General features: G+C 41.0%; 1 protein-coding gene across 1 annotated transcript; it reads left to right on the top strand.

The window, feature by feature from the left end:
* The first annotated feature begins 11,860 nt into the window (after positions 1-11,860).
* LOC115672397 (mitochondrial succinate-fumarate transporter 1-like) lies at positions 11,861-14,243 on the top strand. The gene is made up of 2 exons (XM_030594205.2): positions 11,861-12,563; positions 13,471-14,243. Exons 1-2 carry the CDS (start codon positions 12,153-12,155, stop codon positions 14,005-14,007), a joined length of 948 nt encoding a protein of 315 aa, XP_030450065.1. The 5' UTR covers positions 11,861-12,152; the 3' UTR covers positions 14,008-14,243.
* Positions 14,244-15,316: the final 1,073 nt, after the last annotated feature.

The raw sequence follows: 15,316 nt of genomic DNA on the forward strand, positions 1-15,316 counted from the left end.
TAAATTGTGCTATATTTGTTTTCTTTAATATTTTCATATTTTAAAAAGTGGGGTGACGGAAACTTCCTTCAACCCTTTATCTATCACAAACACGAAGAAGGATTTACTTGGTTTTCCTTATACGGGTATCTTGCCCGGCCCCACTTTACTATCGGGGTGCTGCGGTTGCGGTAGTGGTTTATGATATAACAAGCCCGGAATCGTTTCAAAAAGCTCAGTACTGGGTAAAGGTAGGCGCTCGGGGATTGCAGCGGTTATATTTTAATGCATACTTTTCTGTATACCTCTTTCTTTATGGTGAATTTTGGTGGAAGTTGTTGGAGATTGATCCACAAAAACCTTACAGGCATGACTAAACACTGACTGGGTTTTAAAGTGAATAGCAAGTACCACCTTTATTTTTTTTTGACAGAATGATGTATGGTATGAAAAGAAAGTAGGATTTCATATTCTCTGTGGTGAAAGCTGGTGTTAAAATGGGTTGTTAACCTGTGTAAATAGGAATTTCTAGTGCCGTCATCATCTACTTCTGTACTTCTTTGTTTGAACAGGCGAACAAGACAACCCAAGTTCTATTTTGGGGTGTCCTTCTTAAGAGAAGATGTAGGTGGTCAAGCAAAAATCTAAAACACGAACCCGACCCGAACACGACCCGACCCGACCCGATCCGATCGCGCAACTATATCATGTTCGGGTCTTGTTTCGGGTCGGGCCAAGCAAACATATGCATTGTTTCGGGTCGGGTCGGGTATCATGAAAACCTGACCCGACCCGACCCGTTGACACCCCTAGTTTGTACTACTATCAGTAGGGAGAAAACGAAACTGTTCCATTTTGCTGAGAGAGAGTCGACGTTTCTGGGATTTGAAGAGAATTGGGATTGATGGGAGCTACCACTATGGGGGTAGAGAGAAAGCTCTACATTGAGAGAGAGCAAAGGCTACTGCATGCTCGAGGTAAGGGGGGAGATTATCCTCTTTACCAGATGGCATTCGCCGCATCGACACATTAAGAGAGCTGCGGATAATTAATTGCGAGGGAATTGAGCAGGAAAACCGCTGTTGAAGGAGAAAATAGTTGTCGAGAGAATTATCATTGCATAGATTACTTGCTTTTACTTATAGGTATGTGTCGACTTTTAGTCTTCCTGTGGAACCTTTAACCTAAGTTCTTGGTTTATTTTCTTTCATTTGTAGTGACGTTATAGCTATGAACTACTGCGGTTCTTTTTTCCCTCTTTTTGGAGTATGCTGGATGCTTTATATTCCTTCCTAATGCCTAGCAAATTCTGAGATGCTTGCAGGAGAAGTTCAAAAAGACGGAGCTACATAACTACTTGGTTTGCATCCATGCATATTTCGGCCTAAGCATTCGAGCAAGCTCGGGAATGAGTTTTGTCTATTCACTAACTACGATCCAGGGATGCGATTGGGAGGATGGGAGTAAGAGAAATAGATAACGCTTCTTTTGTCGTGAATTTTGTTTGTTAGTGTTGTTTTCCATGTCAAAAGGGATGTCATGGACTTACCAGTTTGCCTGGAGGCATGACCCTAAAATCAAGTGCGACATAGTATTTGCATTTTCTCTGCAAACTTAACCCTAGGTTGATGAATGGTACGACTTTTACCTTAATGGTTGCATTTGGTTCAGTCTGTGTTTCCGATTTTCTTATTCTAAACCTCTTCTTTACATCGAGTGTGATCCGGACGATACACGAATGAGATCATCCTCCACATGTTGAAAGTTAGATAAAGATCCAATTGACAGCTTGTCGATGATTATGCCTCCAGACGTTGCTGTGGAGATGGTTGCAGTCTAGTTGTTTCGCCGAAAATGCTCCCGTGACGAAATATAATTCACCAAAAGTCGTTCTTCGATTCTTAATAAGAAGAGATTGGGTTCTGTGCTAACTCCAAACAAGAGATATCCTGGCGTGAACAAAAAGCTTGTTTATTTCAATCAGCAACACAAATTTATATCGTGATGAGATTTGGCTAATAAGAGCTTCAAACTTTATAATCGATTCAGACAAATTCATCTAACCACTGACTAGCGACATCCGAACTCCATCGATACGACATTACAAAACTATTATGCTTAAAATGTAGGCGACTACAACTAGGAAAATTAAAAGTGCAGTACTAGAAAATAAAGATAATTAAAATATAACATTTTGATGTGTGTTTGTAGAGTGGTGTTTTTTGGCTGTCGGGTGGTATTTATACTGTAAGTCTGATAACCGCCTTCTGATACCCTATTCAATAACTACTATTGATTTCATCTTTGCCGTTCATTTTATGACACCTGTCATTCTCTATGCAATAACCGTCATCGATCTCTTTCCATCTTGACACCTGTCCTTCCTTATGCGATAACCATTATCGATCTCTTTTCGTCTTGACATCTGTCCTTTCTTCTTTTCTCGTCGACAGCTTCGATGACCTAGACTCCCTATAGAAATTTTCATCGACGACCTTGGGTATGGAAGCTTAGGTGGCGCTTGCCTCTTCAATAATTCCAGTCTTTTCAATTTCAAATTCTCAAATTTCCCGCCAGAATATTCCAATGCTTGCCAGCTATCTGCTTACGTAAACAACCTTTTATAGGTTACGTCACTTCCTGACAACCTTCACACATTTGTCTCCGTTACTTTATTTATTTTTTCCGTCGACAACCTAATTAATTATAGGTGTCAACATATGCCTCATTTTAAAAGAATTAATTCTTTTAAAGAAATATACCCGGCTCGGACTATCTTGATCTCAACGCTTCGTATTTCACGCCCGCTTGATCTTCCTGCGACGTTTTACTTTATTCTGACACGTTATCCCGATCATTTATAGCTTGACAAATCTTCATGACCGTAGATCATCCGAATCGTCATATCTTGATCACATAAAAATCGAAACTTTAACTTGTCACCTTCTCCGATTCTAGGTCTTCTTCGTCTTCCCCAAATTTCTTGTCATTCAGTCTATATCCATGGACACCAAATACAGTCCCGAGACGTATATTGCAAAGTTTGATCATCTGCAAGAAGATGAAAACTCCTCGAACTGTTGTCTTCGTTTATTGCATTTGATCGATGAATCTTCTAAACAACTCATTCTTGGTCCCTATTTTTACAACCATCAACAAATCCCAACTTCACTCCAACCATGCTTTCCAAGGAAGGCAGAAGAACTACTCCCCATCCAAAAATCCTCGGTCGTGGACATTTGGACCTCAGAGACCTCTAGATTCCGAGGGTTTCCTTCCCCCGAGATGGATGTTCACCGCTGGTATGTGAGATTGAGGGATGATGTTCCTACTCATCTTGCTTGGACGAGAGCCGGCATTGACATGGCTTTGGAGGTCAGTATGTTGTCATACGACTTAAACTTAGGGCTTTTGGGTGCTACCGATTGTTTTTGGTCCCGCTCGACCAACTGCTTCTTCTTTCCCTGGGGCCCAATGTCTATTACTCTCTTAGACATATATGCCATGACTAATTTTCACCCCGTCAGAACCCCTATGGAAAATATGGCTTTTCTGACAATGCCTTTTATTCCTGAAGAAGCCCTTGCTTATGGTAGATTCCTCGAAACATATTCCCGTAGCTCTGACCCAGTGGACCTTGATGAACGCATACTTTTCCTCCTTTTCTGGTTGTCAAAATACGTTTTCTTTGCTCCTTCGCTAAAAATCTCTAAGGATTTTTTGCCACTTGCAACTAATCTTGCCGAGGGTAAAACACTCGCTCTTGGCCCACTGATCTTAGCATCTCTATATAGGGGAATAACTCATGTATCTTTATCGATGATGTCTCAAGAAGAGGGTACCTTATTCGGACCATTTTACATACTTTAATGTTAGCTTGTTTATTATTTCCTGTTCCTTCCTGATCATAGTTCCCGTAATTTTTTCCATCACTTTTATCCGCGCTTTCGACCACCTACCCCTCTTCCTTTTGGGTGTCGTTTTCTAAGTTATTCTTCATTGAATATTCCTAGAAATCTTTCCCCTTTTACCTTTTATCTTTATAAATTCTTAACAATCGACTTAAGTGAAATCGAATTCTTTGCTTACGACGCAAATGAATTCAATTATTTGTTTGATCTAGCAGCCCGGACTGACTTCACTGATTTTTGGTCATGTATTCTTACCCCTGTGGATCTCCCTCTGAGGCTATCTCAAAAAAGGAAGTTTTAAGAATCAGTTCTTAAAACCAAAATGGAACGGGAGCAGCATCAGTTCTTTTAAGAATCGGCCTAGAACCAAAATGGCCGGTTCCAAGGCTGACTCGAGAACTAGGCTTAATTTTTAGTAATACAACTATTATTTTACGAAAGCATGGCTGCATGGCATACGCACAATCTGTAGCATAGTGCATAGGGGTGGGTTTTGAAAAGGTGGTCAGGAAACAGGACTTTTGTGGTAAAAATATAGCATCAAACGCCTTTGGCCTATGCCACATGATGTTGAGCTCCGTAAGAGTTTTTTGATGTGTAATATAGGCCGCAAACTCTATCGAAAATTTTATGTATAGTTAAAGTCGATGTGCACAAAATTTCGGGCCTAAGCCAGATAAAGCTGGATTGAACTCGACCAATTTATAAAGGAACGAGATTTCAAAATTGACAGTCTTTAAATACCTAAATCACGATGTTTTTCCACCAACCTAAACCATAGTAATTGATTTATCATTAAAATCAAAGGCATGAAAGAACGAAGTGTTTAGGGAGAGAGAGAGACCCGATTCCTTTGGTTCCACTGGTGACGAGACGAGAGCGGTCTTTCCCTGAACCGACCACCTGTTGTTGTCGTTGCGGCTGCTACATCTACTTGCAGTCCCGTTCCCCTCATGAGCCATTCTCTCTCTCTTTAAAATTGGATTTTTTTCCTGAACTCTTGCTTTTCTTTCTGGGTCTAATGCGTCTCTCTAACTTTCCACTGTGTTATATAAGTTCTTCACTCCAATGGCCGGCGGAGACGATCAAATATAGATGATAACGGTGACGATAAAATTTAGAACCCTCAACAATTTTGAATCTGAGAGTTTTGGTAATCATGAAAGTAAGCAAGTCCCACAAAGGTTGTCGTCATACTCTTTGACTGAAACAGCGTGTTTCATTAGTTTTGGCCAAGCGTATGGCTGTATTTTGTTGTCCTCTTCAAACCGCCATAGAAGAGTTGATCTGTTTCATTAGGTTTGGCCAAGCGTATGGCATGCAAAGCGTATGGCTGTATTTTGTTGTCCTCATCAAACCGCCAAAGAAGAGTTGATCAAGTGGACTCATTAAAGCAAATTTTTGTTTCTTGTCTGAAGTCGGCATGCATGTTGAAGTCGGTTCAAGTGTGGATTTGTTACTAGTTGGCTTAGAGAAAGAGAAATCAAATTCTACTTTGAGTTGGACAAGCTTGCAGTAGCTAAATGTTGTGCTGACTTCACAAGGCAATGGGTCTTTTATATATATATACACACTTGGTAGAGCCTTAGAGAAAAGCTTGAAGAGTTAAGCTTGTAAGAATGTGGTGTGTTCCCCGTGTAAAGCCTACGCAAAAGGCATTTTGAACATAATACTCTCTCCTATCGTATTTGTATGCTCTAACTCCAAACTTATCAAAAGTTCCTATCCCTTTTGGTTCAAACAATTGGTATCAGAGCTAACAATGGTCTCCACCAGTTCGGTCCAATTACAACTTTCAAAGTTGAATGGGAGGAATTTCAATAACTAGTCCGTCCATATGAAGGTTCATTTCAAATCGCAACATTTGTGGAACCTTGTGGAGAATGGCTGCACCGAAGTGGCCATGCTGAAGTAGTCGATGCTTTAAAGAAGGAGAAGAAGGATACGTTGGTAGAGTCCCGAAAGAAAGATGAAAAAGCATTGTATGCAATCTTTCAAGCCATGGAAGAACCGATATTTGAAAAAATATCAAGCGCAGAGATCGCGAAAGCAGCGTGGGATATTTTACGAAAATCCTACAAAGGCGATGATCGTATCAGATGAGTGCGGCTCCAAACACTTTGAAGTGATTTCGAGTCTTTACACATGAATGACTCTGAATCTATCTCGGCATATTTTGATCATGTGAGACCACTGTTAACCAATTGAGGGTTAATGGTTAACAGTGAAGAACTCCTAGATGTTCGAGTTGTAGGAAAAATCATATGGTCTTTGAATGAAAGATTTGACAACTTTGTTGCAGTGATCGAAGAAGGTCAGGATATATCAACCATGATGTTGGAGCGGTTGATGGGTTCATTATGCTCGTATGAGCAAATAATGAATCAGAAGTCCATCGGTTCCAATCTCGAGCAAAAACTGCAATGTTGGGTCACTCACTCAAATCGAGGAGGCCATTATGGTGCCCAAGGTCGTGGAGGTGCCCGAGTGGAAATTGAAATTTCACCAGAAGATATAAAACACGTGGCAAATCAAAAGTCAAGTGTTTTAAGTGTAACAGGTTCGGACATTACAATCCGAATGCCAAGCAAATATGGGGCACGAGTAGCCAAAACAAATACATATAATCAATGCCGATGAAAACATGGTGTTAGCATGCATGAAGAATGACTCGAGCACCATGGATGCCAATATTTGGTATCTTGATATCGAGTGTAGTAATCAAATGTGTGATCAAAAGGCGCTATTCTCGCAATTAGACGAGACAGTTCGTGGTGAAGTCAACTTCGAGAATAAATAAAAAATTCTCTTGATGGGTAAAGGTAACATTGTGATGTGTGTGCAGGATAGACGAGTGATGTTTCAAGTGATGTCGAAGGAACCAAGGATAGATTAGAGTGCATGGGAATGGATGTTGATGGATAAATGTAAGTGTAGGATAGAATACAATCACCACCAAGGCCTAAAGGACGCGCTACCAGTACCAGCCAAGGATAAAGATCAGGATTGACGAAACTCACCACCAAGACTTAATGGATGAACCACTCACTAAGGATAAAGGACTTCAAGATAGGAGAAGCTTACCGCTAGGGCCTAACAGACGAACCACCAGCCGAGGATAAAGGGCTTCTTGGTCCACCACCAAGGAATAATCCACTTTCCTAGGATAAAAGAACCGGGGAAGATATTAGCTCAATGGAGGAAAATCTCTTGTATTTTCAATATGCAAGTCTACTGTCTTACATTTGAGATTTGGCCTCTTTTTATAGAGGAACTATTACATAGAGAATAGACCAAGCATTAAAGGCATGGGAACTACTCAACTAATAAAGACTTAGGAACTAGAAAAAAACAATAAAGACCTAGGAACCGGAATTTCATTTGAACATATAGAAACTTGATCTTTGACTCTTCCAAATTCATGCACCATCCTTGAAGAATAGTGATTTTTGAAGAGCAATGAGCAGCTATGGAAGTTGATTAGAATAGCCTTTGGATGCAAGGTGGTCAATTAGTAGACTTGGAATCAACAACAGGCTTGTAAACCGACAACTAGGTGGCCAATCCATAACCGAATCGACAATTATATCGCATAATCGGCAACATCAACCTTGAACCCAACTTATTAAGTTGTAGCCGAAACTGGCCTTTACTTGCATAAATAATGAATGGCCTGGTTCGATCTATGAAAAATGAGTGGCAGATTGAGAGTTGTTCCGTTGCTCTCGCATTACATTGATATACAATCAAAAATGGTACTAATATTATTGTTGTAGATGTTTACTTTGTGTGAAGACTTTTCTGGAATTTGCTAACATTGAAAATGCAGTTTGTTGGGAAACTTTCAGGAAAAGGCACAAAGTTAACATTGAAAATGGAGTTTGCATCATTAGAGGTGTAAACAATAAGTTGATCATGCAATGCAGATGATAAAAAATCGGATGTTCCCCCTGTATCTTTAGATGAAGACTCTGTAGAGTTTTCAAGCGATGACGAAAGATAGCAACTGATTGTAGCATCTTCAATTCAGTCATCTAAATTTTCATGGACTAAAATTGCTGGTCCATAAAAAGATGATAACTTGGATGCCTTTGATCGACAGTCCAGACCGACCTTTTGAAGGATTTCGGGCCTCCTATTCATACGCCGATCTCATCCGCAAGTGGTTACAACTTCCACAACTAATGGGCTACTCAATTGTCATTCGGTATCATTTTCTTCAATCGATATCTTTACTCTCGTGTCCTCCTCTTGCTTCCAACACTCGGCCAAAGTTTAAGATGGTTAACCCCCTGTTTGGTCCATCGATGACTTTCACCGAACACCTCACGGCCACTTGTTGACGCCAACTCTATTTCATAGATGTCGATATCCATGCTGTATAGTTGTCGATGGTCAATGGCTTGAATCACCTTCATCGACCAGACTTACTTGCACGACTAACCCCGATGGCACATCGACTACAATATGTCTATTTTTTTTTCCGTTTAAACACACTCACTTACATTTTTTTCTTAAAAATAGGAAGGATGCTGCGCGTCCTACCTAGTTTCATTTAAGAAAAAATTTATCATGCTTCTTGGGTAATTTTTTTTTTCTTGATAGTATTTGAAAAGACACAAAACGATTCGATTCGTCCCTCTTATTTGTCGAAAGCCCTAATTGAGGATTTGAAGTAAAATGATTAATGCACCATGTCCTAGAGAAGGCTGCAGGAGAAGTTCAATTTAAAATTTTAAGTTGACCATTTCAAATCCTCAAAATGTTTTTTTTCTTCTATCATCTCGTTTCTTTACTCGAGTTTGTTCATCCTTTCCGCACTAGTAGGGGGGATGGAGTATAATTAAAACTTAGCAGCCGTGGATCCACGCCGAACTCCTCGTCCATCACAAAATGAAGAAATCAAATGCGGCAACCACGCGGGCAATCAATCGGTAAGGAACCCGTGTTTCAATATTAAATTTATAGATTCGTGAATCCAAGTCGAACCCCGATCTTTCCCAAAACAAAGAAAATCAAACTTTGCAAGGTAGTATGCTCGTATGAGCAATCGATCGTTAAGGAAGCCATGTTCTAATGTTTTTTTTTTTTTGGGGTCAGAAAAACATGTTCTAATGTTAAAAGTATAGATTACCACCAAGTGGGCAATGGATCATTAAGGAACCCATGTTCCAACGTTGATAATATATATAGATTCCGGTTAATATCACGAAAAACCTCAAATTAATACACCCATAATAAATTTACCCACAATTAATTTTTTGATCACGAAAAATCCTAAACTAGTACACCCGTGATAATTTTACCCCGAACTAATTTTTTTACCACGAAAAATCCCAAACTGATACGTCTGTTACAATTTTACCCCGAACTAATTTTTTTACTACAAAAAATTCAAAACTGATATATGTGTGACAAATTTACCTTATTAATATTCGTTAAATTTTACTATTAAATTGCTGAGTTTGATGATGAGTGGTAGTTGATGGATGTACCAATTTGGGGTTTTACCCATTTGTTTGTCACAAGTTTACGAATTTGTAATTTGTTGTGATATTAATCCAATTTAACGGAGGGTAAATTTGTCACAAGTGTGCCAGTTTGAGGTTTTTGGTGGTCCAAAAATTAGTTCGGGGTAAAATTGTCACAGGCGTACCAGTTTGGGGCTTTTCGTGGTAAAAAATTAGTTCGAGGTAAAATTATCACAGGTGTACCAGTTTAAGGTTTTTCGTTATCAAAAAATTATTTGTTGGTAAATTTATCATGAGTATACCAGTTTGAGATTTTTTATGATAAAAAAATCAGTTTAAAATAAAATTGTCACATGTACTAATTGTGAGTGGGGACCACTCTCCTGCAGCTACTCAACAGACAGACAACTGCAACTGGACCCCACCATATTCAGGCACTTGTCACTACAGTCCAAACCCTTCCCTCCATGGCAGTCTCATAAAAAAAAATTAGTAAATAACAGAGTGGACCTCTCCATTCATCCATCCATTGATAGTAAATTTTCTATACTTCTATATTTTAAGTTACAAGCGATTATTTTATAAAATTATTTTTTAAATTATTTATTTTTCACGATATAAACGGAGCCTAAATTTCGAGTAAATGAATATGCACACAAATACAGGGTCGACCATAATACATTCGATAAGAAATGTGATTTGTTTATTTAAAACGCTTAGGCTATCCGAATACTTCACGGTAAATATCAACAATGGATTCGGAACGGGTATGTCTATCCGAAATCCGTCCTGTTACTATCTTTCTCATTGCATTTGCATTTTCCTCCGTTCTCGATTGGAAGGACGGTTTTAATCGATGGATTATGAATTACGATATTACTATGGTTGTGCATAGACATGGTCATGGTTCGAACTGGCCAGTTCCGGTTCGTGGCCATGTATGAACTGGCGGTTCCGGGCCGGTTCCAGTTTCGGCTCGGTTCGGAATCGGCTGGTAAAAATTAAAAAAATAAATTATGAAATAAAAAAATAATGAATTATCAAATTATGAAATAATGAATTATTCAATATAAAATATAATCAAAATGTACATTATAATCAAATTTGAGGAAAAAAAGAGAGAAAGAGATGGGGCTTGAACTTAATGAATTATCATTAAGCGCCTTACATATTTTCTTGGGGATAGAAGAATCAAAATCCATGTAGTTCTTTTACCCTTAGTCGTCGATACCCGTTCCGATACCGATACCGATACCAGTATCGGTAGTAGTGGTATCTCCGTCGTCAAAGAATTCGAATTCATTATTCCGATCTATCTCTTGTTGTCGATATTGAGTCTTCGTCCAATCATCGACGCAAGCTTGAGCCTCCACTGATTTCGAAACTAATCTTGAACGTTGTCCACTTGTATATTTATATATTGCCCCACAATGTTTACAAATTATATCATACATTTTTGGACCAATATCAAATCTTTCCGTTTTCGTGAAGTGGTTCCAAATGTCGGATGTAAGTTCTGCTCCGCCTCCTTTGTTGTTGACGGCATGAAGACTTTCTTGTGTTGGGACGCGCTCCACATCGGGAAAAATATTGATTTCATCATCTTGAAAATCTGCATAATCACGAGGATCAAAAGAATGTTCGGATTCCGTCATTCTATTCTTACCTTTGCCAATTGCCGCTTGACTTCCACTTGCCATTTTTCGAGTGGATTGAGAGAATTTAGCAAATTGATTGGGAGAACGGGCCACGGGCCGGGTCCAAACTGCGGGCCCGGTCAACGGGGCCGATCCCGGGTTTGACCCGGGCCGAAATCGGCCCATGGCCATGTCTAGTTGTGCAGCTGGACCGTTTTTATCTGGGAATTGGACCAGACCATCTTGAAAATGGTCCAATTTCAGGTTTTCGTTGGAACCGATCCGGTTTTCGATTCCAAATGAAAAACCACTTCAAAACCGGATCGATCGAACCGAATTTGGAACCGGTTTCATAAACGTAAAAACCTAATTTTTCTCTTGACATCTTTTTCTCCATCTCTCTCTTTTTCTCTGTTCTCTCCAACCTCACTCCGACACTTTACCTCTCTCCCGCTCTCGCTCTCTCGCAACTCACCCTCCCCCTTGCTTGCTTGTGGCTCGCCGTTGCTCGTTCTAGCCTCGTCATCATTCATTTTTTACCTCAAATCGCTTTGTTGTTCATATTATTTTGCTGTAAAAAAATGAAACGAAAAAGAACAAAAAAAAGAAAACAGGTTGATGGGTAGATCTGGAGCCAGACCAAGTTCCAAAAACAGAGAATCGGTTCTAGCAAGTTATGGAATCTACCCTCGCTGGAACCGATCACCTCTAAATACTACCATAGAACTAATTAAAGTATAAATACAGTCCGACCACATGCGTATGCGTATGCGTATTTAGGGAAAAATCAAGAGGAATTTGCAAGAAAGGAACCGTCGCCACCGCGAGCAACCCATCTGTCGCCAGACAAGCCACCAACCACGGAATCTCTCTCGAGTTGTCTCTTTCTTCACTCCCACCACTCCTCGAAAGTCGCTAAATACGCTGCGCAAAAATTCTCTCCGCCACCTCCATCTCCGCCGCTCCCTGGAAGCTCCCGAGGTCGACGCCGCCGCCGCCGGCGAGAGAGCCGGCCGGAGGGAGGAAGGGACGGAGGGAGCGGCGCACAAGTGGAGAAGACGAATTTCGACACTCCTCTCTCTCTCTTCTATATAAGCCGGCCGCCACCGAGCTCTGGTCAACCCCTATCCTATCGGAACATCGGGTCAGCCGCCATGGCCGGCGAGCCGCGACCCACCTCCGATTCCGACCGCAACAAGCGCACGATCCCGACCTACATGAAGGCGATCTCGGGCTCGCTCGGGGGCACGGTGGAGGCGTGCTGCCTCCAGCCGATCGACGTCATCAAGACGCGGCTCCAGCTCGACAAGTCCGGCGCCTACAAGGGGATCGCCCACTGCGGCGCCACCATCGCCAGGACCGAGGGCGTCCGGGCCCTGTGGAAGGGCCTCACGCCGTTCGCGACGCACCTGACGCTCAAGTACACGCTCCGGATGGGGTCGAACGCCATGCTCCAGTCGGCGTTCAAGGACCCGGAGACCGGGAAGCTCACCAACAAGGCCAGGCTCTTGTCCGGCTTCGGCGCCGGGGTGCTCGAGGCTCTCGTGATCGTCACTCCATTTGAGGTCAGCAGTTGAAGTGGGAATGTGATTGGTTTGGGGGTTTGTTTCTGGGTAGCCTGGGATGCGGGCTTATTTGTTAGGAATTGTACGGCTGAAAGGATTAGATGAGCTCAATTTTGCTGTTTGTAGTTTAAAAATGGCATCTTGATCCTGCTGCAACGTCGCTAATTCAAATGGAGGGTGAAGCTTTTGAGTCAATGCTTGGTGCTTTTGTAGCGTTGTCTTATAACATTTGAGTCAATGCTGGTACCCGTATCTTCTCTTCTAAAATCCTTGTTAGTGGTTTCCTGCTTTCATTTTTAAAATGCCATCCCTTTTGCAAGCGCAGTACAGTGAAGACTAAGAAGATGGAAGTCAATCTGAATGGATTATTGTAATGCTCCATAGTTGGGCCAAGTTCACTAGATTCTGTTGCAGAATCTGTGTTTATTACTTGAGCCAACCTTCGGGACTGAGAGTTGGGATGCATGCTAGGAAGGCTGCATCCCCTCTATAACTTGAAAGGATTATAACCATGTAATCCTTCCTACTGCTTTTATTCCATCACCACCAAGATGTACAGAAATAGGGATACTCTCTTTTCCTTTGAGATTAGCATCAAATTTAAGGAGAACGAGTGGAGAAATAATTAGCCATTTTCATGTTAAAGTAGAGTACATGGAAATTTTGCAGGTTCTTTTGTAGGGCCAGACTCGTTATTTGCTTGTCTGTTAGAGAAGTTCACCTGGATTAAATAAATATGTAGTAAGTAACATTGTAAATTTTAGCAATTAGTAAATGCAGACGCTCTTGGTGTTGTTCTACTTGAGTTTATTGCTGAAAAGGTTCATGCTGTGTAATAATTACATTTACTGGTTGTTCTGTAAATTACATGTATTGCGTGGGCGCTAACTCATGAGGTCATTTGCAGGTTGTTAAGATCAGATTGCAGCAACAAAGAGGTTTAAGTCCGGAGCTTTTAAAGTACAAGGGTCCTATTCATTGTGCCCGGACTATCATTCGTGAAGAAGGCCTTCGTGGGCTGTGGTCAGGGGCTGCACCAACGGTCATGCGCAATGGGACCAACCAGGCCGCTATGTTTACAGCGAAGAACGCTTTCGATGTGCTATTATGGAATAAGCATGAGGGCGATGGCAAGGTCCTCCAACCATGGCAGTCCATGGTTTCTGGATTCCTCGCAGGAACTGCAGGTCCTGTGTGCACTGGGCCCTTCGATGTTGTCAAGACGAGGTTGATGGCTCAAACTCGACATGGTGGAGAGTTGAAGTACAAGGGCATGGTTCATGCCATCCAAACAATTTTTAAAGAGGAAGGGCTTCTCGCTTTGTGGAAGGGACTCCTGCCTCGGCTCATGAGAATCCCGCCCGGCCAGGCCATTATGTGGGCTGTCGCAGATCAGGTGACCGGAGTCTATGAGAGGAAATTTCTCAGAAATGCGCCGGTCTAGTCATTGATTGACGTTAGTCCTCTTTTCTCGTCTTTGTGGCCATTTAGTAGGTAGTCAAATCGATTATTTGATTAGATTATCTTCTTTCCAATTATCTAGATGAACACCATTTAGCTAGACGAGGTCATCAGTGATTTTGAATTGTAAAAACATGATTTATCCAATTGGCAAGCTTTCTAAAAGTTTTGACGGGGATGGAATAAAATTAAAAGCATGTACTTTGCTCTTTGATTCAATTTGAGTTCCACGCTCAATCTTTATTCTAAATTATGCGTGTACATTGCTAGTACTTCAACTCTAGATTTCTTCGGTCTGTCATCATTACTTTGGAGAAGAAGCTATCGTTTGTCCATGGCACTAGCTGATCTATCGTTGGCTAATGGCAGTGCTAGTTTTAAAATTAAGGTTGACTCGGTAAAGATTACTGAGTGTTTAAAATCAAATTTATGCTGAGTTTGACCTCTTTGTCCATGTAGTCAATCTTGAAGGAAAACTAGATTTCAACATGCATAATTCTGAGATGATTTATGAAATGTGGGGTAGTCAATCTTGAAGGAAAACTAGATTTCAACATGCATCATTCTGAGATGATTTATGAAATGTGGGATCGAACTCGAAAAGTGACAGAATCACAACTTTTACTTTTTAATTTGGTCTTTTGATCGAAACAGATTATGTGAGTGTTTAAAAGAGTCTCTGCCGTTTACATAGTTCGTACTCTTCGTTCAGGATACCTGAATTTTAAGATTGCTTGAAGAAGCAATTTGTCAACCAATTGTCCTCCAGGTGGTGCTTTAGACCATTGTTTGTACTTTGAATTTGGTGTTTAGAAGAGAAAAGGAGACTTGGGGCAGGTCCTTAATGAAACCGTTGCTTTGTCTTTGCTACTGCATAAGGTGAGAAATCTACTAGTTGAAGAGTTCTGGAGTCGGCTCTGAAATGTCTGATTTATCGGCCGGATCTGATAAAGCCTTTCTGTTGTCAAATGCAAAGAAGCGGCGACTCTTTTGGTAAAGAGGAGATAAACTGTCTGTCTAAATCCCACGAACTGCTTTTAGCAACAAAAGTATAATGATGGCGGCGACAATTGACATAATCTCGGATATCATGAAAGTCGTAGAACTGGAAACCAAAGACTCAATATCTCGATTATGTGCCAAGGACTGCTGACTGATGATTTCATTGAGATGGAGATTGCAGCTCATGCTCGAGTCTGTTGATATTGATTCGGAGACTAGGTAAAACCGATGATCTATTGTCCAGGTGAGGGATCAAGTATGATGGCAGACAAATTTTCAGTCAAACTAAA

The sequence above is a fragment of the Syzygium oleosum genome, unplaced genomic scaffold (genome assembly GCF_021117445.2).
Source record: "Syzygium oleosum isolate NSW1041296 unplaced genomic scaffold, Sole_v2.1 Sole_v2.12, whole genome shotgun sequence".
Classification (NCBI taxonomy): Eukaryota; Viridiplantae; Streptophyta; class Magnoliopsida; order Myrtales; family Myrtaceae; genus Syzygium; species Syzygium oleosum.